The 23,128-nt window shown below is 36.3% G+C and overlaps 1 protein-coding gene across 1 annotated transcript; it reads left to right on the top strand.

The window, feature by feature from the left end:
* The first annotated feature begins 20,010 nt into the window (after nt 1–20,010).
* K441DRAFT_661202 (uncharacterized protein) lies at nt 20,011–20,850 on the top strand. The gene is made up of 2 exons (XM_067648842.1): nt 20,011–20,095; nt 20,439–20,850. The coding sequence occupies exons 1-2, from the start codon at nt 20,051–20,053 to the stop codon at nt 20,625–20,627; spliced, it is 234 nt and encodes a 77-aa protein (XP_067503295.1). The 5' UTR covers nt 20,011–20,050; the 3' UTR covers nt 20,628–20,850.
* The last annotated feature ends 2,278 nt before the right edge of the window (nt 20,851–23,128 follow it).

The raw sequence follows: 23,128 nt of genomic DNA on the forward strand, positions 1-23,128 counted from the left end.
CTATAGGATTATTATAATTCCGCTTAAGGATCTCCTATTATAGTAGTATACAATTCGGCACCTAGACCTTATTATTTTACCTTAAAAGTCCTTAATTATTAAGGGTGTAGTCCTTATTACCGGTAGGAACTTATTTTTAGGTTAACTAATTATATATAAAGCGTGTAAAGGCGTCCCTTTTTTATACTCTACAAATAAAATTAACTAGTGACTTAGGGGGTTGTTCCATAAACGCCGTTTTGGCTAAAGTAGCTATTACTACCTCTTGCCATAGCACGAGACTCTGCATAAAGTTAGTGCTAGCGAAGTAACGTATAATGTGTAGGTAACTCGCCGGGTTATTATAGGGGACTATAGCCTAGGCTAAGGGGTCTTCCCTAGGGTTAAGCGCTATTAGGTTAGTTAAAATAGTCTTAAAGAGAATAGCAAGACGCTCTAGTCCGCCGGCGCTAAGTTTGCGAGGGTCGCTTGTATACTATACGCATACTACTCGCTAGTTTAGTATAGTAGCACTAGGGCCGCCCACAAGGCCTATAACCCGCAACTTTTACTATAATATAGGCAGCATAGTATTAAGGATTATCCTCTTACTACTATCTTTAAAGCCTTTAGTATAATCTGGGCGCTAGGATAATATATTAATAGGATTTATCTTACCTAGCTTATATTTAATCTTAAAATCGAATTTAGCTAGTTTCTTAGTATACTGGGCCTAGCGAGTAGATAAGCTTTTAGTGGTCATAAAGTACCTAAGATTATTATAATCGCAAAGCACGCGCGTTATATACGCGGCGTATTTAAGGTAATAGCGCTACGTCTTAAAGTATTATACTATAGCGAGTAGTTCTTTATTATACATATTATACCGTACTTTTAGGCTAATAAGCTTCTAACTATAATAAGCGATTAGGTGCTAGTGGAGTTAATCTCCCTATCCTAAAGGCTGTAGAAGTATACCGCTATAGGTATAGTTAAAAGCGTTAGTAATTACTATTAGGGGTAGATTAGGGTTAAAGTAGCGAAGTAGAGAAGCCTATATAAATGCAGCGCGTAGCTTACGGAACGCCTACTACGCGTTATTAGGCCAGGACTAAGGTTAATACTATTTAGTAGGCCCTTTTAACTTACGCTCCTTCTTCTTCTCCCTATCTAACGTTGGGTTATAATATGCCTATATAAGATATGCGTGCAGGGGGTATACGGTATCCGAGTAGTTCCAGATAAATCGCCTATAAAAGTTGGTAAAGCTAAGGAAGACCTAAATATCCCCATAGGACTTAGGCTTAGGCTATTCCTTAATAGCTTTTACGCGGTTAGGGTTTATTATAATACCCCTAGAGGTAATAATAAAGCTTAGGAACTTAACGTTCTTAGTATAAAAGATATATTTTAATAGTTTGGCGTATAGGCCCTAAGCGCAGAGCTGTCGCAGTACCTGCTTAACGTGCTCGACGTACTTATCCTCGTTATTTAAGTAGATAAGAATATTATCTAGGTAAACTATATAGATAGTATCCACTAGGGTTCCTAGAGCTTTATAAATATAGCTCTAGAAAGTTATAGGGATGTTAGTAAGACTAAAGGGCATTACTAGGTACTTAAAGTGACCATAGCGTGTCTTAAATATAGTCTTTTATTCGTCTCCCTTTTTAATATAAATTCTATAGTACGTATTACAAAGATCTAGCTTTATAAATATCTTCGCATAGCTAAGCCTATTAAAGAGCTCGCTAACTAGTAATAGGGGGTACTGATTTTTTATTGTAATCTTGTTTAGGCGTCTATAGTTAACATATAGCCGCATTATACCGTCTACTTTTGGCATAAAGAGGATGGGCGCTCTAGCAGGCAACTTGCTAGGCCTAATTTAGCCCTTTTTAAGAGCACTATCTAGGTACTCTTATAAGATCTATAACTCTTTCTATAAGAGGTTGTAGAGGGGCATTTACAGTAGTGTCTTGCCTTCTTCTAAGTCGATTATATAGTCGTACTTAGAGTTCTGCGGTAGTATACTTACTAGCTTATTAAAGAAGATATTAATTTCCTCCTTATATACCTCTAGCAGGCCGGGGGCCACGGAGGTTAAAGCGACTATTATGTGGTAGTATGCTTTTAGAAGCTAGTAAAGAGAAGGGTACAGCCAGCATACGTTTCGTAGGTGTGCTCGCACTAAGAGTGTATATAGCTCTGCTGTAGTATACTTAATAGTTTTAGGGTTTTAATTACCTCCCCCTTATGTATAGGTAATCTGCGCTAGCACCAGAGGGTCTCTACGGGTACTCGCTGCCAGTNACGGCAGGTCCTCTACTATATTTATAACCGGTGTCTCTACGTCTAAAGGGTCTGTATAGGTACTCACTACCAGTAATAATAGGTCCTCTATTATATTCACGACTACGTTAGGAAAACGGGAGAGTAGTAGGGGCTAGCCAGGGGCTGGCCCGGGGCTGGCCAGGGTCATTTTAGCTGGATCCGCTGATCTGCTCATGTACACTTCTTTACGCTAGCCCCGGGCCCCCATTAGCAACATTAGCAACATTAGCAACATTAGCAGATATTAGCCAATATTAGCAATATTAGTATAATTAATAATAATATTAATTTTTAAAAATTATAATATATCTTTTTACTATAATAGTGTATAATATTTTCTATAACTGCAATATTTATATGGGAATAATAATAGGTTTTTAAATTTATAAAATTTGGTTATTAAGCAATTAATTAAAATAAGTGGGAAGCCTCTTGCAGAGGCTCCAAATTGTCAATTGGCGATATTCCTGACGATCCACCGGCCGTGTACTGATTTCCTAACTAGGCCTAGCACCCGCCTACCTGTCTGCCTGCCTACCTACCTGCTTGCCTACTTGCCTGCCTACCTGCCTACCTACCTACCTGCCTACCTGCCTGCCTACCTGCCTGCCTATACCTATCTGTGCCTACCTGTATATGCCTACCTGTCTGTGCCTACCGTCTATATCTGTCTATGGTATCTAATTCAATTTGATTCGGTAGCGGGCTGATATCGAGGCTCTGGTTCGATTCGATCGATCGATTAAGTCGTTCGTGGTGTTGCTGACTGGTTGTTCGAACGATCGTCTAGTTCTGGCCAGTCATCTACTAGCTGCCATTGTAGTGCCTCCCTAGGTAGAGAGGATGGAAGGAAGGGTAAAAAAAATAAGTGGTATTTAGGTGTACAAGGGGTATGCAAAGACACGTAGAGGCTGCCGGGAATATAGTAGGGACCCGATAGCACTGTGGGCCGCTGTCAGGACGATTAAGATAACCAGGAAAATTAAAGTCCTACTAGGAGCCTACTAGGAAGCCTGCTAGGAGCCTACTAGGAGGCCTTTTGGATTTTAATACCCTAATAGCAATAAACGCAATAATAGTAATAATATTTATTTTATAGCCATAAGCTAGCATAATGCTAGCGTATAGCTCTAGGGCCTAGCTAATATAGCAGAAAGCTGGCGTAGAGCTCTAGGGGGTCAGCTAATATAGCGGAAAGCTAGCGTAGAGCTCTAGGGGGTCAGCTAATATGGCGGAGAGCTAGCCCCGGGCCCTAAAAACACTTTTAGCGAAACTAAATTTCGTGCGCCACCCCCCGTTTTCCTGACGTAGCGTAGAGAAGGAGTCTTCTAGCTATAGCGAATAGACTGTTTTACTAGCCTTAATATCTACTAGGAGAGTATTAAGGGTGACTATTTAGAGGCGTCTAGGGTCCGAAGTACCCTAGATAAACTGTCTAGAATAGAAGCTAATTAATAGATCTGCTTCCGCGAGCTAATCCTATTTAAGGACTATATTATAACTATTAAATAAGCCGCCCTAAAAGGTCTGCGGGCTAATAGTGTAAGAGGTACCCTAGGAGTCGCTAGTGGTGACCGTTAGATTATAAGTATCCTAGATTATCATTTAGTTGCTATTAAGGAAACATATAATAGGTTTACGTAAACATAGCGCGTAGCGTATAGGTAGGTTAAACCTACAAATAATATCTTAATCAATGAGATTAATTTAGCACCCATTATTATATAAAGTACGTAGGCAGACTTCGCCCTAGGGCGTATTTATTACAATATATACCATAATACGTTTCTTCTCTCCCTCTATATTAGGCCCTAGTTATAGTTAAAAGAGATACGCTACTAGGGCTTTAGGTTTTCCGAAGCCCAAGCTAACTTCTCTTTATTAGCCTACTTCTAGTATTCCTTATAGTGGCCGCCTATAGTTCTTTAACTCGCCTATATAGTACTAGCGTCCAGGAGGTCCCCTAAGCCATCTAGCTTTTAGGTAATCTCCCTAGGAGTTTACTTAGAAAAGCGTCGCCCTTTTTAGGTTCTGTTCCCTAAGCCTAACTTTATAGAGCCTATGCTGCGACCGCGCTTTATACGCGATAATTTGCCGCTGCTACTTACGCGATCTTCTGCGAGCTTTATAGTATTAAGCAATTACTTTATATAGCGGATTTTATTAAAGAGGTCTTTAGCGGTTCTTACCCGTTAGGCAAAGTTCTGGCGGAAGAGCTCTGCTTATAGGTAGGCTGGAAGATATAAGAACTAAAAGTCTACCTATTGTTTAGGATTAATAAAAGGGGTATATAAGAAGAGGTCCTTTAAGCTACGCATACGGGCTAGGAAGACGTTAAACCTTTAGTTCTCCTTTATAATAGCCGTATAGTACATTATAGCGTTATTAAAGCGTCTTACTATAGGGTTCCTAATCTGGTCTTAGACTATAGTCTTAAATTCATCCTATAGTAAAGAACCCTTATCCTTAGTGCCTAACCGGCAATAAACTAGTTAGGCGATTGTCTTCTCTTTTATAAAACCTTTAATGGCCTAGCGCGTGCGTCGCTTATAGTCGTAGTTAGCATTATTAACCTTAAATCGGTTCTTAACTGCGGCAATCTACCGGTTAAAATGCTGTTAAGTAATACCGCTAATATTAGGTGGTAACTTCTTAACTAGGGCGTTGAGATTTGTTCGGCGTATATGTTTGCTATATAACTTATACTCTTTACTAAAGAGGTAACGGGAGGGCTTTGTTAAATCGATAATACTTCGTAAGTTGGCTATTTTCTTAGCCAGCTTATCTAGCTCCTTTATATTAGTGGTATTAGGTAGGACGCTAGTAACCTTACTAAGCTCCTATTAAGCCTAGGTATATAAGTTAAACTAGTCTCTAGCGTTTATAGATATTTAATCGTTTTAAGGTTTAGAAGGTAGCTTAGATTCTACTAGTATGCTTCTAGCGGTTTTGTCTATACTAGATCCTAAGGCGTTCTGCGGTTGTATCGCTAGCGTATTACCGTCGGGTATAGGCGTCGGTTTTCTTTTCGGAGGCATTATAGGAAAATTAAACCGGCTATCCTCCTAAGGGGATTGGTAAGGATTCGAATATAAGGTAAGGATGTGGATAGGGAGTCCAATGATAGAATAATAGGTATATTGTATAGACAGAGACGAATCCTTAAGGGAAAAAGGAGGAGTCTGTATGCGAGGTAGGAAGGGGTTTCCCTAGGCACGTATAGCGTACGTGCCTTACGGGCGAGTCACCCCTAGGTTGCCCTAGGGTCGCCCGTACCTTGCGGCTATATAACTATCTACTTAGGTTTTACCTAATAAGATACCCCTAAGGATTAAACTCCTAGGTAGCTATAACTGCTGCTAGTTCTAGAACGCCCTCAGTAATATATTATAATAGACTTTAAGTTATTTTTAAAGGACGCCCATGGCTATAATGCGGCCTTTATTATAATTAACCGACTATATAAGCAATCCGTCTCCCTCCCTTATTTTAAAACTATAACGACGAAGGATATAGCCCACCTCTATATTAATAATATCTATTAATTCTACGGCGCCCCTAAATTAATTATCTCTAACTATAGTCCCTAATTTATATTAGATTTTTAGAATAAATTCTACTGTATCCTTAGGATTAAGATTAAGCTCTCTACTATATTCTATCCTTAAACTAACGGCTAAACTAAGATTATAAACCAGTACCTTAACTAGCAACTACATCCCTTTATAAACTACTATTAGAATAACTAGTTAAAACTACTACCTATAATAAACTACGTATAGCTTACCCTCCCCTATAATAGTATAAGGATATTACTATTTAAACTGCTTTACGGGTATACACCATAAATGTCCTTTAATTGGGATAGGCCTACTAAACCCGCTACGGCCCGCGAACGCCTTAGTTATAAAGAGGCTTAGGCATTTACTAAGAGAATATACAGAGCCTAAGAGACTGCTTAAATAATTATAAAAAAGGTGTAAGAGAAGAAGGAGTTTAATATAAACCGACATTATTATAAGGTAGACTTTTAAGTAAGAAATAAGGTATAGGTATTAATAAAGAACTAAAAAACCTAGAGGCTGAGCTATAAGCTAGATTACTAAATAGCTAGCCTATATAAGATTCTTTAAAGGGTAGGATACTCTTTTAAGGTTAAGCTACCAGAGTTAATAAGGATCCACCCCGTTTTCTCCTTAGACTAACTATAAAAGGCTATAGATAATCTACTGCCTAGGTAGTATAACAACCCCCTACCGCTAATCTAGATTATAGAGAATAGGGAATAGGAAGTTAAAGGAATCCTAGCAGTAAAAAAGGACTATAATGTCTTAAAATACTATATAAGCTAGGTAGGCTATAATAAAGACCTAAAATAGTGCCCTATATTTAATTTTAAGTACTCTCCCTATAAGCTATGGGACTTTTATATAGCCTATCTTAACCTCCCTAAACTATTACGTAAATTAAACAACTAGATTAAATGCTAGGAAGAGGGGTTAGATAACTATAACAATTTAGATAATAATAGGGAGCTTAGACAACGCCTAAGGGTAGGCTTTTTTAGGAGGGGGGGGTAATATAACGGCGCTAGAGCGCGTTACCTGCTAAATTCTGCCTAAGTTCTGCCATATTCTGCTACCTATTACTATCTTATATTGTTACATACTATTGCGTACTATCGTGTACTATCTGGTACTGTTTTCTACTATTAGCTCGCCTACTACTAGCGCCTTAGCAGCTCGCGCTACTTATTTATTTACACCAGCCCTAACGACCCCCTTTCCTTCTCCTTAGCTTAGTATCTTTGTAAGATAGTATTCTACAAGCTTTAGTTCAAAGGCATTTATATAAGCCGTCACACTAGCTAGAGACTTTATTAATAGCCTATATCTACTTTAAGACTTCTATAATAAGTACCCTAAACGACTAAGACTACTATACTAATTAGGATGCTAGATAAAACATTAAGAGGATAATATAGATGTAGAGGACTATATAAATGTCAAGCTACCCACTTAAGGATAAGCGTTTATTTAGGGGGGGGGGAGGGGGGGTAATATTACGACGCTATAATACTTGTCTATAATTCTACCGAATTTTGCCTATCTTTACTAATTCTACTAAATTTTACCGTATTCTACTGTATTCTAATCCTTAGTAGGAAGTATAAGTTTATAACTCCTTTTTACCTTTTTTTTTTCTTTCCCTTTAGTTTGGAATCCTTATATATAGGCTACTAATTAATTTAGTTTAGATTGACAAAGCCTTTATAAACATTATATTTAGCACATATTTTCTACTACTAGATATTAAAAATATTTCTTAAAAATCCAATATCTTATAGAGATTTATTTTTAATAAAACTTTCTCTATTAAGATTTTTATTTAAAAAAAAATATAGAAATTTATTTTAAACTTTATAAAGTCTAAATTTATATATAAAAAATAATAGTTAGTGTTAGGAATAAAGGTAAGTGGTCACCATATAAGGCATATTGCCGTCACGTATAGCAAGTTGCCGTTATGTGCGGCAAGTTGCCGTTATATGTCGCCGCGGCACTAGCGTGGCAAGGAGCCTTAAGCTCCTCGCCCTCCCTTAAGATAAGAAAATAACAATTATTATACTATCTACGAACCGTAGCTACGTAATATCACCTTATGTAACCAATACTAATTAGTAGTTAACTTTACTGTTATACTATAGAACAGCTAGGTATTCCACTAAGAAGAGATAAGCTACTATACTAGTGCTACTTATACTAGAGGAAGCTGTCTTTTAAGGTTAGAACCGGTCCTAAACCTTAAATAGAACTCTTCTACGAATCTAAGGATCTAAAAGGCTAGAACTGGTCCTAAGCCTTTCTAAGATTATAGATTCTTGCGTTTATTACGTAGAACAATATACTTTATAAGTCTTCGCGATTTAAGGCCAGAACTGGTCCTGAGCCCTATAATTGTAGATTTTTGTCACGAACGCGTACTAAACGATAATCTCTATACTAATAATACCTCTATTCCTATAACTCTATAATCTCTATTACGACACCTAATAATATAACTATAAGCCGAAAACATAGCCACAGTCACTTTAAATAACTGAAAAGACTCCTTACTACTAGGGGTAGCTAAGCACGCGAAACTTATCAATGAAAATTAGGATGAATTTGCCTTTAATATAATAACTTATACCGCAAAACAAGTTAACAGCTTTCTCTTATACTATATTATATTCTACTAAAATAGATATTACGCCGATTTATAACTATAGGAGTATTTTAGGGAGGATTTTGTAAGATAGACCGCCGACACTTAGGTACTTGGAAATGTTAATATTGTTTAGGATTTTTAAGACTTTCTCTGTAGGAATAGGGTATATATTACTAAGAACGGTAACCCAATTGCTAGCAATATTTAGGCCGTTATTATTAGTATAGAAGAACTAGTATAGACGGAAGCTAAGATTATACGTTAACTATAGAAACCTAGAACCAACCTATATTCTTTAAAAGGCAACTTTAATTTATATTAAAACCCCTAGAACGCTAATCCCCCACCTAGAGGTGCTCTCCTACTAGGAGGTGCCCTCTTACCTAGAGGTGCTCTTCCTCTACCTCCCCTACTGCCTTTAACTCCTCCATCCTAGCTAACCGGCAAGCCTTTACTATAAGAAGTTACGAATCTAATAAAGATATATTTAGATGAAGAGAAGAAGTTTAGAGGAGAATTGTATAATATACTCGGAATAAAACTATAGGTCTTTTATAACTGTTGCAATAAAGTTAGAATTTAAGGCTACTAGTGCTATTACGCTTTCTCTATTATATTAAAGGGACGGGCAGTAACATTTTATTATAACTATATTACGGGTAGAAACTATAGCTTTAATATAATACTTTAGCTTACTAAAGCCCACTTTAAAACTAATAAGAATTACTAGCTTTATATATCCGAATAACAGAAGACTATATTTTAAAGAGTTGTTACTTTTAACTTAATAAAGACTTATTTAAAGTGCCTTTAACTACTCTTTAATAAACTTTAGAAAATCTAACGTAGCCTTATTAAAACTTACCAAAATAAGAACAGCCTAAGGGACTAGGTTATCTTAGCCTGCCGTAGTGTTCCTAAGTGTAATTTAGCGCTATATAACCCTATAGATATATTTAAAGGAGTATATACCGAGCTACGCTCCGCTATAGGTACTGCGATATAAATATAAGAATCTTAACAGTTCTATACTAAAAACCCTACCTAACTAAGTATTCCTAACTAATATAATTATAACTGGACTAACTAAATATATAGTGGCCATAGTAGGGAATATAGTAAAGGGTACAATTAATGTTAATTATAAGGCAATTGTGGAGGTCCTTATGGAGGTTTATTCCGAAGTAATTGCCAAAAAAAATACTATATTTGTAAGAAACTAAATTACTAGTTAACTAGACATTCTCTTAATAAACAAAAGGAGGCGTATAATAAGTTTCGCTAGAGTATAAGAAATATTAAAAATTATAAGGTTACTACAGCCTACTTCTAAAGCTTCCTAGTTTAATATAAAGGCGTAGAAGATCTTAAGGGTAAGGTTAATAAGGCCGAACAGCTCCTTATAGATATGGAAATTAAGGACTACTTACCTAACTAATACTTTACTAAGTATGGTGAGGTAAATGGCATATAAACCGTTACTGTTCTTAATAATTAATTTATACTCCACTTTATTACGAAGTTAGATATCTTTAATAAGCTAAGGGAGAGTTTTATATTTTCCTTTAATAACAGATACTTGGCGAACGTCTTCTATAGTATTATGCCAGACACTAGAGCCGTAGGAGTATTTATAGTAGGAAAACCTTAAGTTTAAGCCCTTTAGTAGCTTAATAGCTTTGTTTAGATTGACTATTTAATAGTAGGCCAACACACGATTTGTTTTAGCAAGGGTACTATAATCTCTCTTAGCATAATTAGGGTTTAAACCCCCTTAGGGTATATTACTTTTTACGTTATTCCTATAAACACCCCATTTCTATTTTGCATTAAAGATATAAATAAATTAGGCGTTAAGCTTAATAACCTTAAAAATGTACTTATTTAAGGAGATAATTAGGTACCTATTATACGCAAGTAAGATTACCCCTAGTTGCTCCTTTACTAACTAGAAAAGAGTGTTACTTAGAGCTACTTAACTAAGTTAGAGTTACGCCAACTACGCTATTGTTTTAGCTACCTATCCGTTTACTAATTGCTTAGGGTTTTTTAGTAAGTAGGCTATAAAGTTAAGGTTAAGGCGATTAAGCATCTTATAAAGTACTGCTATTACTACTAAATAAACTAAAAGTCCCCTAGCCGATTTAAGTTTACCCTTAAAGATAACTATAACTTTAACTTCTGTATTATCGTTAACGTTATATATTTTAGCGGCAAGCTAGTACTCTAAGTTATTAACTTCTTAATCTTCTTCTAAGCCGTACGCTTCTTAAAGGATATATCAGCTAGGAATATATAGGATACCCTATAATTATACTAGATTAATATCTACTTAAGATCCCCTAATTAAATCGTCTATAATATAGAAAAGAATTTCTTATCTATAGAGTTCCGACAATAGATAAAGGTAATGGCAATTAAGGTTAAGGAAGTCCCTATTGAGGCATATAATAGTATTAAAAAAGTAGAGCAATATTACACGCTATTACGCCGCGTATATAAGATTATCTCTTTAAAACTAAAGGATGCTAGCGAAGAACTTACCTTATAAATGGCTGTTAAAGCTATTAACAATTTCGCTGGCCTAGATAGACTTATACCTATATTACTAGTCTTTAGCGCCTACCCTTAAATAACTAATAATTCTCTACTATCTCCCTCTGTTATATAATAAGCTAAGGCTATTTATAAGGCAATAAAGGAGGTACGACGTCTCTACGCTATACGCTAGGTTAATAACGTACTAGAAATAAGAAATGGCCTAAATACCTTAACTACGCTTAATCTGCCACTTTAGTCTAAAGTACACGTATAGCGTAAAAAGGGAGAATAGTTAGGCTTACACTAACTTATTATAATTAATATCTAAACTTATACTATTTAGATACCTTACGGACCTACTTAATTCCGTTTAACTGTTATTAAGCCTTACTATAAAGATAATAATTCTAAGCCCTTATAGGATGCCCTAGAAGATATCTTAAAGAATAACTACGATTAACGTGCTTTAGAAGGCGACTATAATCCTAATATAATTATAGTAGATGCGCTATAACCACGACGCGGTAGAGGTTACCTAAAGGGATTATAAAATCGCTAACATCTTATTAATTTTAAAGAATAATTTGTTACCGCTATTAAGAATAGAGTTAAGTTATTAATGGCCTTTATAACAGCTAAAGAGAAGGCTAACTTTAAGCTCGCAAAATAGCTCTAAAAGGAAGGTTATATTATAACCCCAGGAGCTCATTTTTAAGCATCCGATAAGCAGGAGATCAACGGTCTTATTATAAAAGAAGTCTTTAAATTTAAGAAGTATGACCCTACTAAGTTTAATAAAGTTCGTATCTTTAAGTTAAGGATAGTTAATAAGATTAAGGGTAAGGCTTATTATCTAAGGTTACAATAATAATGGTAAGGAGATAATTTTTATATAATCTCCTATAATTTAACGAGCTAGTTAACGAGTTATTATTGCATTAGCTCCCTCCTTAATAAAGAATAGAATAGTGGTTTATTTATAAGATATTACCCAGGCCTATACCTAATTAGAGACGCACCTTTAGCGCTTAATATTAGCACACCTTCTAGAGTAAATTCGCTACTAATATCTCAAAGATATAATTATGGTTGTGCTTAAGCCATTATATAGAATTGCAGAGGTAGGAACTTATTGGTGGGCTACTTATAGTAAGCACTATAAAGAGAAGCTTTTAATAACTATATCTATATTTAATCCCTGCTTCCTTATTATAACTATAGGAACTCTATTTAGAATTGTCGGTATATAGACTAATAATATAATTATCTTAGGAGATGACGAATTCTTAGCTCTTAAAAAAGATAAGCTAGTAAAGGCAAATCTTATAGCAAAGCTAAAAGAAAAGCTTAATTTAATAATACTATTACTCTTTAATAAATGCATCCTCTCCCTAAACGAGGATTCCATTACTTTACGCCAGAAGGGTTAAGGCAAGAAAATTAACGTTATTAATATTAATTCTCTAAAGTAAGGATATGTGGAGTAACGTGCTTACGGAGCTTATATTGCTTCTATCTATTAACCTAAGGCTTTATTTAATCTCTCTGTTGCGGCTTAATACTAGGAACCAACTAAGAATAATATCCTTACCTTAAATAAGCGTCTTTCCTAGTAAATAAACTATCTTAATTGGGGACTACTCTATGTGCCTATTAATCTCCTAACCGCTAAGCTCTTTGTATTTATTAATAGATCGTTTATAAATAATAAAGATTTTAGCTTCTAGTTAGGATATAAGATTATTATTATAAATAAATCTACTAAAGAGAATAACTTTATAATCTACGGTAACCTTATCTATTAGAGCTTAACTAAGAGTAAGCGTATTACTTAAAGCGTTCTAGTGTTAGAGATATATAGAATGGTTAGCGGAGTTAATATAGTAATTGCAATTGGAACTACCCTAAAGATAATTATAGATTAACTTAAACTTCCTATTATCCCTATAATCGTATACACTAACTTATATTCCCTCTATAAGTGTTTAATTAAGCTTAGTACTATAAAGGAGAAGCGCCTTATAATCGATATTATAGCACTTTAGCAATCCTATAAGCGTTAAAAACTCTTTAAGATTTAATAAATTAATAGCTAAGATAACCTAATAGATATAATAATAAAGGCGAACCTAAATAAGGTACTAGAGATGTTTGTTAACATAAATACTCTACGTATATAAGTTAAAGGTTAGGTTAAAAGGGAGTTTATAACGGAGCCTTATAGTAGGAACTACAGTGGACTTGTTAATAGGCTAGGTATATAGGTATCGAATAAAGTCAACAACGTAATAATAACTGGTGGAGTGGTTGCCTAACAGATTAACTCCAATTGTATTCTAAAAATTACTATAAGGAAGGAACTATCTAGGTAGGGACTGTAGGTTCTTAAATACACAACCATACTCCTATAAAATCCTTTTTGTACGTAAAGTACGTGAGCTACGTAAGGTACGTAAGACGTCCCTTATAGACCTCGCAGAGCTTATAGAGCTCATTATGTGACCTTGGTTACCATTCCTCGTTATATAGCTCTACGGGTTCTATTCTAGTCCGTGCTTATATTAACCAACTAGCTTCTTTCGACTCTTCTCTAAGTAGTCGTAACATTATATTTAGAGCGTCCGTAATACTATCTCCCTCCTCTTTATCTTTGTCCTTGAAGATACCTAGTATCTCTAGGTCGTTTACTAGAGGTATAATATCCGTCTAATTAATTTGGTTAATATTGTTACTTATAATGCCTAAAGCACCTTCTTCTTCTTTAGCTAAGCGCCGATCTTGCACCGTAGCTGTTATATTATCGCTGGGTGAGATTATACCTTCTTACTCTTATTATGCGAAAGAGGGGTTAGTCTATATTATAATTGTATTACCTATTAACTAATAACCGTCCTTTTGTTCCGAGTGTACGTAAACAAATATACGGTCTTTCTATAATGTTCGTTCCGTTTTTAATGCTAAGTATACGCGTCCTATAACTCTTAATAGTCTCTAAGTTCCCTAAGTAATTTGTTATAGGGTCTTATATTTAATTTACTGCTACAAAGCTTAATGGTGAACTATTAGAGGCGCTAGCCGAGATTTATTAACTTTAGCATAATAATAAGCTTTATCTGGCTCGCATCCGTAATAAGAAGTGTTGTGCCCTTAAGGCCCGTCGAAACGCTTATGCTTATCTTCTTTATTTAGAACGTGTCCGTAAAAAGGTTCGTTTAAAGGAGTAGAAACTTATTTAATAAGGTCTATAGGAACTTAGCAATAAAAGAATAGATTCTCTTTTAATAGCGAAGGAAACAACTCTAAGTAGTTTGGCAATCGCTTTTTCTAGGTCCCCCTTAGGTAACTCGTTCTTTAGTAATTCTTTTTTATCAATATTGCCTAACCTTTTTTCTTCTAATACTCCTATACCTTTCTTATAGCGTTCTTTAGGTTCTTTAGTAGTTCCTAGATAGTCTCGTTATAGCCTATCTACTTTACTTTATACTATGTTTTATCGTCTATATTCTTATAACTAACGATTTTTAAAACTTACTATTTATCTTCCTCTTGTCCTCTATATATGTCTGCTTTATAGACCGGTGGCTTAACATTTCTGTGTGCTGGCTCTAGCATTGTAATGTGCTATATAGGGTAGATCTTTATCCTAGCTAGTAGGTTTAACTTAAATGTAACCGCTGAAATTTTCTATATAATTTTAAAAGGTCCTAGTCTGACGTGGTCTAACTTCTTGCTTAGTTGTTAACTCTTAAAAATTTTGTATAGTAGCTATACTTTATCTCCCTCCTTAAGATCTAGTCCCTCAGATCTCTTAGCATCGTAGTACTTTTTTATTCTTTATTGTACCACCTTAGCTGTTTCTATAAGGTTTATATAAAGATTTATTAAGCTCTTTATTCTTTACTTAGCTATACTATTTATTTTCTTTACTTAACGTGGCGATAATAAGGTCCTTAACTTATATCTATAATTTACCTTAAATAGTAATATGCCTATTCCTTCTTATAGTGTTATATTATATATAAACTATATAACTAGTAATAGCGATACCTAATTATTCTGTGTATAATTAATATAATACCTTAGATACTATTTTAGTATTTAATTTAATCTTTCCATTTAACTGTCTGTCTATAGATAATATATAGTAGAAGTTGCTGCTTAAACTTCTTACTCTACTAAGAACACTTCCTAGAATGCTGCTACAAATCTTAGATCTCTGTCCGATATAATCTTATTTAGTACTCTATATCTTATAAATACTTCTTTAATATAGATTCTAGCGACATCTTCTGCTGATATTTCTTCTGTGTATGCTATAAAGTATCCCTACTTTATAAGCTTGTCTACTATTACTAAGATCGCGTTATAATCTTATCCGGTAATAGGATCTCTTAACTTTAGTAACTTAATAATAAAGTCCTATGATATGACTTCCTATAGTCTCTCTAGTATTTTAACAGGTTATAGCTCTCTATATAGCTTATGCCTTATTAGTTTATTTTTTTAGTAATCTAGATATTCCTTAGTAATTTTCCGTGCTAAACCCTAGATTCTATTAATAATATACTCCTCTTAAAGTCTTAACACTAAGCCTATAGCTCCGTTATGTCCTTAAGTTAGTCCTTTATAAAATGACTTAATAAACTCCTTTATAATAGATTTTGGTATATACGTTACTTTTTAATTTTTATACTGCTCTAAGTCTAGATCCTCTACCTATATATCTTAGATCTTCTATATCTAATTACTTTCTAGTAAATTATAGATCTGTTCTTCTTATGTTGCTACAATTTTTGGATAATTATATCTAATTAATCTGTCTATATCCCTTCGTAATAAAGCCCCTAATGGCTTTTTATTATTTATAGTTTAGTCTTTCTACTTAGAGTATCTGCTCGTGCATTTTCTGTACCCTTGGTATACTAAATCTTAAAATAGTATTCTATAAGCATCTCCGCCTATCTAACCTACCTATAATTAAGTTCTTTTGTTATTAGGAACCCCGTTAGGTTTTTATAATCCGTTTTAACTACAAATAGTTTTTCTATACCTTGTAAGAATAATCTCTATTTTTTTAGTACTATAACTATACCTAACAACTCCTTATTATAGATGTTATAGTTTAGTTCTAGTAGTGTTATCTTTTAACTATAGTATGCCACTAGGTGCTATCCATCTTTATATTTTTATAGAAAGCACGCTCCTAGTGTATAGTCTAATGTATTTGTTTTGACTACTGTCTCTAACTATAGTTAATAGATTTTAAGAACTGGCTCCTAGGTGAATAACTATTTGATTTTCTTAAACAGTTCCTTTTATTCCTTTTCCTATGCCTATAGTTCTTCTTTCTTTGTTAATCTTATAAGTGGCTTAATGTCCTTTAACTATTAAGCTATAAACCTTCTATAGTAGTTGCAGAACCCTAAAAATGACCTTAACTGTATTACATTTTCTAGTTCTTGCTAATTTACTATAGCTTCGATTTTCTTTGGATCTATACTAAGTTGGCCTAGTTTAATGATAAATCTAATAAAATCCGTCTTTCTGGTAAAGAACTTGTATTTTTTTAATTGCTACTAGCATCTACTCTTCCTGTAGTCTCTTTAAGACCTATTTAACGTATTCTCTATGTTCTTCCTTACTTATTAAGTAGATGATAATATTGTTAAGGTATACCATAATAAATTCATTTAAGTATTCTCTTAATATATTATTAATACGCTTTTGAAACGTTGCTAGTGCGTTTATAAGCCTAAATTATATAACTAGTGGTTTGTATAGTCCTTTCTTTAACCTAAAGGCTGCCTTTTATTTGTCGCCTTCCTTAATCCTAATTTAATGGTACGCCTATCTTAGATCTATCTTCGTAAAGATTTGCGTATTATTAATCCTGTTCTAGATTTTGCTAATTAAGGGTAAAGGATATCTATCCTTCCTAGTAATGCTGTTTAACTGTCTATAGTTAATGCATAGCCTAAGTTTTCTATTCTTCTTTAGTATAAATAGTACTGGATATCCTGCTGATGACTGTAATAGTCTAATATATCCTTTTTAAAGATTTTCCTAGATAAACTTCTTAAGTGCCTATAACTCTTTTTCTGTTAACTTATAGGTTAGGTAAAACCTTAAACTTATTCCTAGTTCTAGCTTTATCTTATAGTCCTATACTATATATTCTAACAGCTTTTTACTTTTTAGTGACTATAGCTTTTTGCTATACTTATAGTATCTCTTTAGTATATAACTTAATCCTTAATTGGTCTCCTTATATATTGCTTTAACTTAGTACTATACCAACTTAGTTTATTATTATATTTTGCATTATTATATATCTCTAATATCGACCTAACCTATAACCTAATTAATCTTTGGATTATATTTCTATAACTAAGGCATTCCTAATACTGCTTTATTATTCCCTAATAGTAATATATTAAAAGACATTTTAACTTATTTCCCTTTAATAGTTATCTAAACTGGTCCTATTTTAAGATTAATAATGCCTTCTTTATAGGCTATTAGATATCCTAAAATCGTTACTAATGGATAAAGGTACTCTTTTTGCCTATGTGGTAGCCCTATCCTTTTATCTGCTGCTAATAAGATGTGGTTTCGTATTGCTCTACTATTTATTAATGCTTTAAACTGTTAATCTTGCTAATTAACTCTTAGGTTTAGGTGTTATCCTTAAATTCCTTTAAGGGTCTAAGGCTTTACTACTAGCTCCCTCTAGTTTTATAGGCCTCTACTTTTTCTAACTATTAGCTACTTAATCCTATTATACTTAACTTATTCTTTAGCTAATATCTAGTTCGCTTTTTATCTTTAATATACTATAGACAGGTATTCTCTAGATATTTCTACTATTATCGTTTATCTAAGTATTCTTCTATAAGGAATCTTCTTAGTTAAAGTATTAAATTTCCTTCCTCTTAAACTTCTGCTAGATGCCATCTATATATATACTTAGTATTTCTATACTATTGTTTATCTATTATCTAGTACATCCTTATAGGGTATTTCCGGTTCTTTTTTTGGATTCTTATGCATTTTATATATATCGTCTACGTATACAATCTATAATAGCGTATAGTATGCTAGGTGCTTTAGGTTAACTCTTAGCTTATCTTCGTCCTTAAGTTTAAACCTCTATTATGCTAATCTAAACGTTGCGACTTTATTTATAGGTACTAAGATACGTCTCTTACTTCTCTAGTCCTTTAATTATTTCTCTAGATCCTTTAATATTATAATTAAGGCTCCCTTAATATAATTCATTACTTTTTCTATAATTAGGTGGTCTTAGATAACTTTTTCGTCTAACCATATATAGAAATCTTCCCACTTATTATTATGTCATTGCCTATACCACTTTTAGTATAGCTGCTAGAGTATATACGGTTTATCTATAAGGAAGTATCTTCTTATTACTATATTATAATAGCCTTTTATATATCGTTCTTTAAACCTAATAGAAATCCCTAGATCCTCTTCTTATTCTAGTTTAGTAAGCTACTTAGCTCTTAGTATGCCTATCTTAGGTCTATTAGTAATTCTTTGTACTAGTACTCTATCCTTTATACGTCCTAATATGCTAGGTCTCTTATCTAGTTTCTATTCTTACTATAAGGTAATTCTTACTCTAAATTCCTCTATAGTTTCTTTCTTTTCACGTCTTGCGAGTGGATCCTTAAAGTCTTCTTACTTTTTAATCTCAGTATTAAACTCTTAATCTTTAGTCTAAACATCTTGTTCAACTAGTAAGTCCTTTAGGTCTATATATTTATCTCCTAATCTAACTGCTATTTATATTATAGATTCTCTAATTTATAGTAAAGCCGCTTACTTCTTCCTTATAGGTGTAAGGGTACTTTTGGTCCCTTACTCGGCTACATCCCGGGAGCTCTTAGGGGCTACCAAGGCTAGCCTTCAGCTAGGCCTTGGCCACCCCTTATAAGCTCCTCGGGCTTGCAGCCTCCTTCCTCCCCCATCGGTTCGTCTCTGTACTCAGGCTATTGCCTACCTCATTACCATATCGTCCTCTTCCATCGACTCCCTATGTGACTCATGCTCGGCTTACCTGCTCCCTACCATACACCCTAGCAATACTGCCTCACATTTGAACCGATCCTACACCCTCGCGGGTGGTAGCCTGCAGCAAGCCGAGGGCTGCGCCCTCGAGCAATTTCACGATCCTCCATTTTTACCTAGGACGATCGCGTTCACTGCGACACAGCAGGTACACCAGCAGACGCCTGGCAGATCGCATCCGCATAACGGTGTTAGAATACGGATCAGGTCCTCTACCTTACCTAGGACGATCGCGTATACTGCAGAGCAGCTACACCAGCAGACGTCTGGCAGATCGCATCCGCATATTACGGTGGTAGATACGGATCAGGAGACAAGGGAGACGGTAGCTACCTAGCCAAGGGTCGGTGCTATCCGGATCATACGCGATCATCTCTCGACGCGATTGGTATACGCATACAATCGACAGTGCAGCGGTGCAGCTCTGCCCCGACGGCGACCCGAAGGCGATTCGATTGCTATCCGAAAGCTTTCTAGCAGGAGTCAAGGGGGATCCTACGCGATCAAGCTTGCAAACACTCTATAGGCCAACCGCGGTTCACTCGCTACAGAGGTCCCACCAACAGAGATTAGAAGGTTGAACGTCCTTAAAGAGATGCAGCTACCCTAGAGGCTATCCGATTGCTATTCAATAGCCATCCGAAGAACTGACGGCTAGTTTTCAAAGCTACAGCTACTACCATGCGCTTCCAGATCAAATGCAATCGAGCTACGGCTCATCGATCCTACGTGATCGACCCAAAGACTCTCCGGTTATCAGCCAAAGGGCTGCCGAGACTAAACCGTAGGCGGTTGTCTCATTAAGCTACGGCTTACCTCAAGAGCTTCGGCCCAGAGATCCTATGTGATCTCACAAGCTACTGCTTGCTTCAAGAGCTATAGCTTGCCCAAGAGAATGGCAGCAGCTCAAAGATCGTACGCGATCATCTTTCTGCAAGGCTTTGGTCGCTCCAAGAGCTCCAGCTTGCATCAAGAGCTACGGCTCGTCTTAGGGCTACGGCCCGACCCGGAGACTCTCCGGTTGTCAGCCTAAGGGCTGCCGAGACTTAATCGTACGCGATTGTCTCTTCTGAAGTTACAAGCTCAGCTTATAAGATCCTATTGCGGTTAAATGCCATCCTTAAGCTATAGCTACAGCTTCAAGAGCTACGGCTCAAAGATCGTACGCGATCTCTCTGCAAGGCTTTGGTCGCTCCAAGAAGCTCCAGCCTGCATCAAGAGCTACAGCTTGCCCAAGAGAATGGCAGCAGCTCAAAGATCCTACGCGATCATCCCTGCAAAGCTTTGGTTGCTCCAAGAGCTCCAGCTTACATCAAGAGCTACAGCTTGCCCAAAAGATATGGCAGCAGCTCAAAGATCCTACGCGATCTCTTAGCAAAGCTTTGGTTGCTCCAAGAGCTCCAGCTTACTTCAAAAGCTCACAAGACCCTATTGACATCTCTCCAAACCCTTCCGGGACGAGCCCTCTATAATCTCCCGCTACCGCAAGGTAATGGAGGGGGTTGACCGCAAGAAGGGGGGGGGATGTAAGGATAATTCTTGCGATCAAGCCGGCTCCAAGTGGAGACTATCTGGCTGTCAGCCATAGAGCTGTCAAGACTTAATCGCAGGCGATTGTCTCCAAGACTGATCGTATACGATCAAGTCTTACCCACCAGCAGACGCTCTTTTCCTACCTAAAATAGGCCCTTTTTCCACTGGGTTTTGGCCATAGGTTAAGGTTTTTATCAAGGCTGCTTGGCTGGTCCTTTTCCCCCATTTCTTTACTCCCCTATACAGCAAGGCTTCTACACTGCTTACCTTTCTGTACATAGAATCAATCTATTAGGATACAGGCTGGGGGCAGCCTAACCAAGGGGGGGGCAATGTAAGGGTACTTTTGTCCCTTACTCGGCTACATCCCGGGAGCTCTTAGGGGCTACTAAGGCTAGCCTCGGCTAGGCCTTGGCCACCCCTTATAAGCTCCTCGGGCTTACAGCCTCCTTCCTCCCCCATCAGTTCGTCTCTGTACTCAGGCTATTGCCTACCTCATTACCATATCGTCCTCTTCCATCGACTCCCTATGTAACTCATGCTCGGCTTACCTGCTCCCTACCGTACACCCTAGCAATACTGCCTCACAATAGGTGTCCTAATTTATACTCCAAATTCTTAATCCCTTAAATTCTTTATCCCTAAGCTTGCTTTAACTTAAGCTTAGCTTTAGCCTTAGTCTAACTAGGCTTTACTAGTGTTTTTATCTTATCTTAAGAGTCTTAAATCTTACTTATCTTATCTTAAGAATCTTATGCTATTAGGAAATACTTGCCCAAGCTTATTTATATATTCTTAAACTAAGCTACTACCCTACTCTATCGGTTTGCGTCTATTGTAGGTCCTTAAGCATGCCTTATCTTGTCTTAAGAATCTTAGTCGTCTTTTATCTCTTCTTAAGAATCTTAAGCCTTTAGCCTTTTGCCTTTATTAAGTGGTAAGCTAGCACTAGCAGTTGTCTACTTACTTAATCGTCTTTAGATATTGCTCCTTTTATTTTATAAAGCAATGGATACCGTATCTAATAGTATTATAATACCCGTTACTAAACCTTGCTCTATAGCGGTCTCAGTCTTTACTTCTATTGCGTTATTAAGGTTTAGATACCCCTAGTTAGTTCCTTTACTATCCTTATCGCTATTAATTAATAAGTACTTCGACTCTATTGTTATTGTTGCTAATCGTTGTCCGTATATTGCTGTGACATCTTAATCTAGCTCGTAGAGTCGATCTTATTCTTTGTCTAGCTCTTTAGTTCCTTATAGCATACTATCGTCCCTTTATACGTGTGTGTTATATACTACTAGTCTAGTTTCCTTTACTGTATAATAACTCTAACCACTTCTATAATCTCTGGCGAAATAACTCTGTTTTCCGCAATTTATATAAGCTCTATCTTTGAACTATTGCTTTTACTATAGAGTCCGCTTAAATGTCTTCTACTGCTAAGATCCTTAGTTTGGCCTATACTCCTTAGTCCTATAATTACTTAATCTTTAACTTCTGGGTTTCTATAGTCGCTTTCCCTATCTCTTATAGGTTTCTCTAGTACCACTTAGGTCCATTAGCTCTGCGCTATACCATAGTTTCTAATTTAGCTTTAGTTGTTGCGTGCTCTATATCTTATATAACTATAGAACTCTATCCTAGCCTCTCTTAGTCTGTTCCCTTTAGAAGATCCTATTATTGATCTTAATCGCTTAATCTATTAATTCCCTTAGGGTGTCCGCATCTTCTATTAGAATAATTACGTCAGCCCGCGAAGCCCTACTGCACGCGTCCACGCCGCCACAGGTGGAAACATCATCAGGAATCAATTCCTTACGATAGCTAAGTGCAGAGGCGATAGTAGAGAGCCGCTGCAGCGCATGCAGCGCGCTGTCGTCGCGGTTCTGTAGTGTTAAGCTCGCGACGCGTACGCATCGCCCTCAACAACACCAGGAGCCTTACTGCCTCCGTTTAAGGCTCCTGCTCTACCACCTAGGGAGGCCTATCAAGGGATACTAGGATACGAAAACCACCCGATATACGACTACCTGGCTCGTAGCCAGGCCCGAAACTAGCCTTATCATCAGCTAGTCAACGTAGACGCGTCCTAGTCGTACAATAGGACACCCTTAGGCTTGCACCAGCTCTGAGATCGCAAGACAAGGGCGTAGGGAAACCCTTTTTTATAAGAACTTGTTAAGGTTAACGCGTCGCAGATACCTCATACGAAACTTGTTAAGGCCCCAAGGCCACCACAAAGAACTTATTAAGGCCCTGCCTAGAGAACTCGTTAAGGCCCCTCTACGAGGGCCTATCTGGTACCCAGGTGACTCAGAAGAGGGTCTTAATAGGCGTGGTGCGCGCGACCTGGACGACAGACGCGACAGCGACGCGACAGCNACGCGACGGCGACCAGACGGCTNAACGAGGTGGAAACACGGGCAAAGCTCTA

This window comes from Cenococcum geophilum, assembly GCF_001692895.1.
Source record: "Cenococcum geophilum 1.58 unplaced genomic scaffold K441scaffold_25, whole genome shotgun sequence".
Lineage (NCBI taxonomy): Eukaryota > Fungi > Ascomycota > Dothideomycetes > Gloniales > Gloniaceae > Cenococcum > Cenococcum geophilum.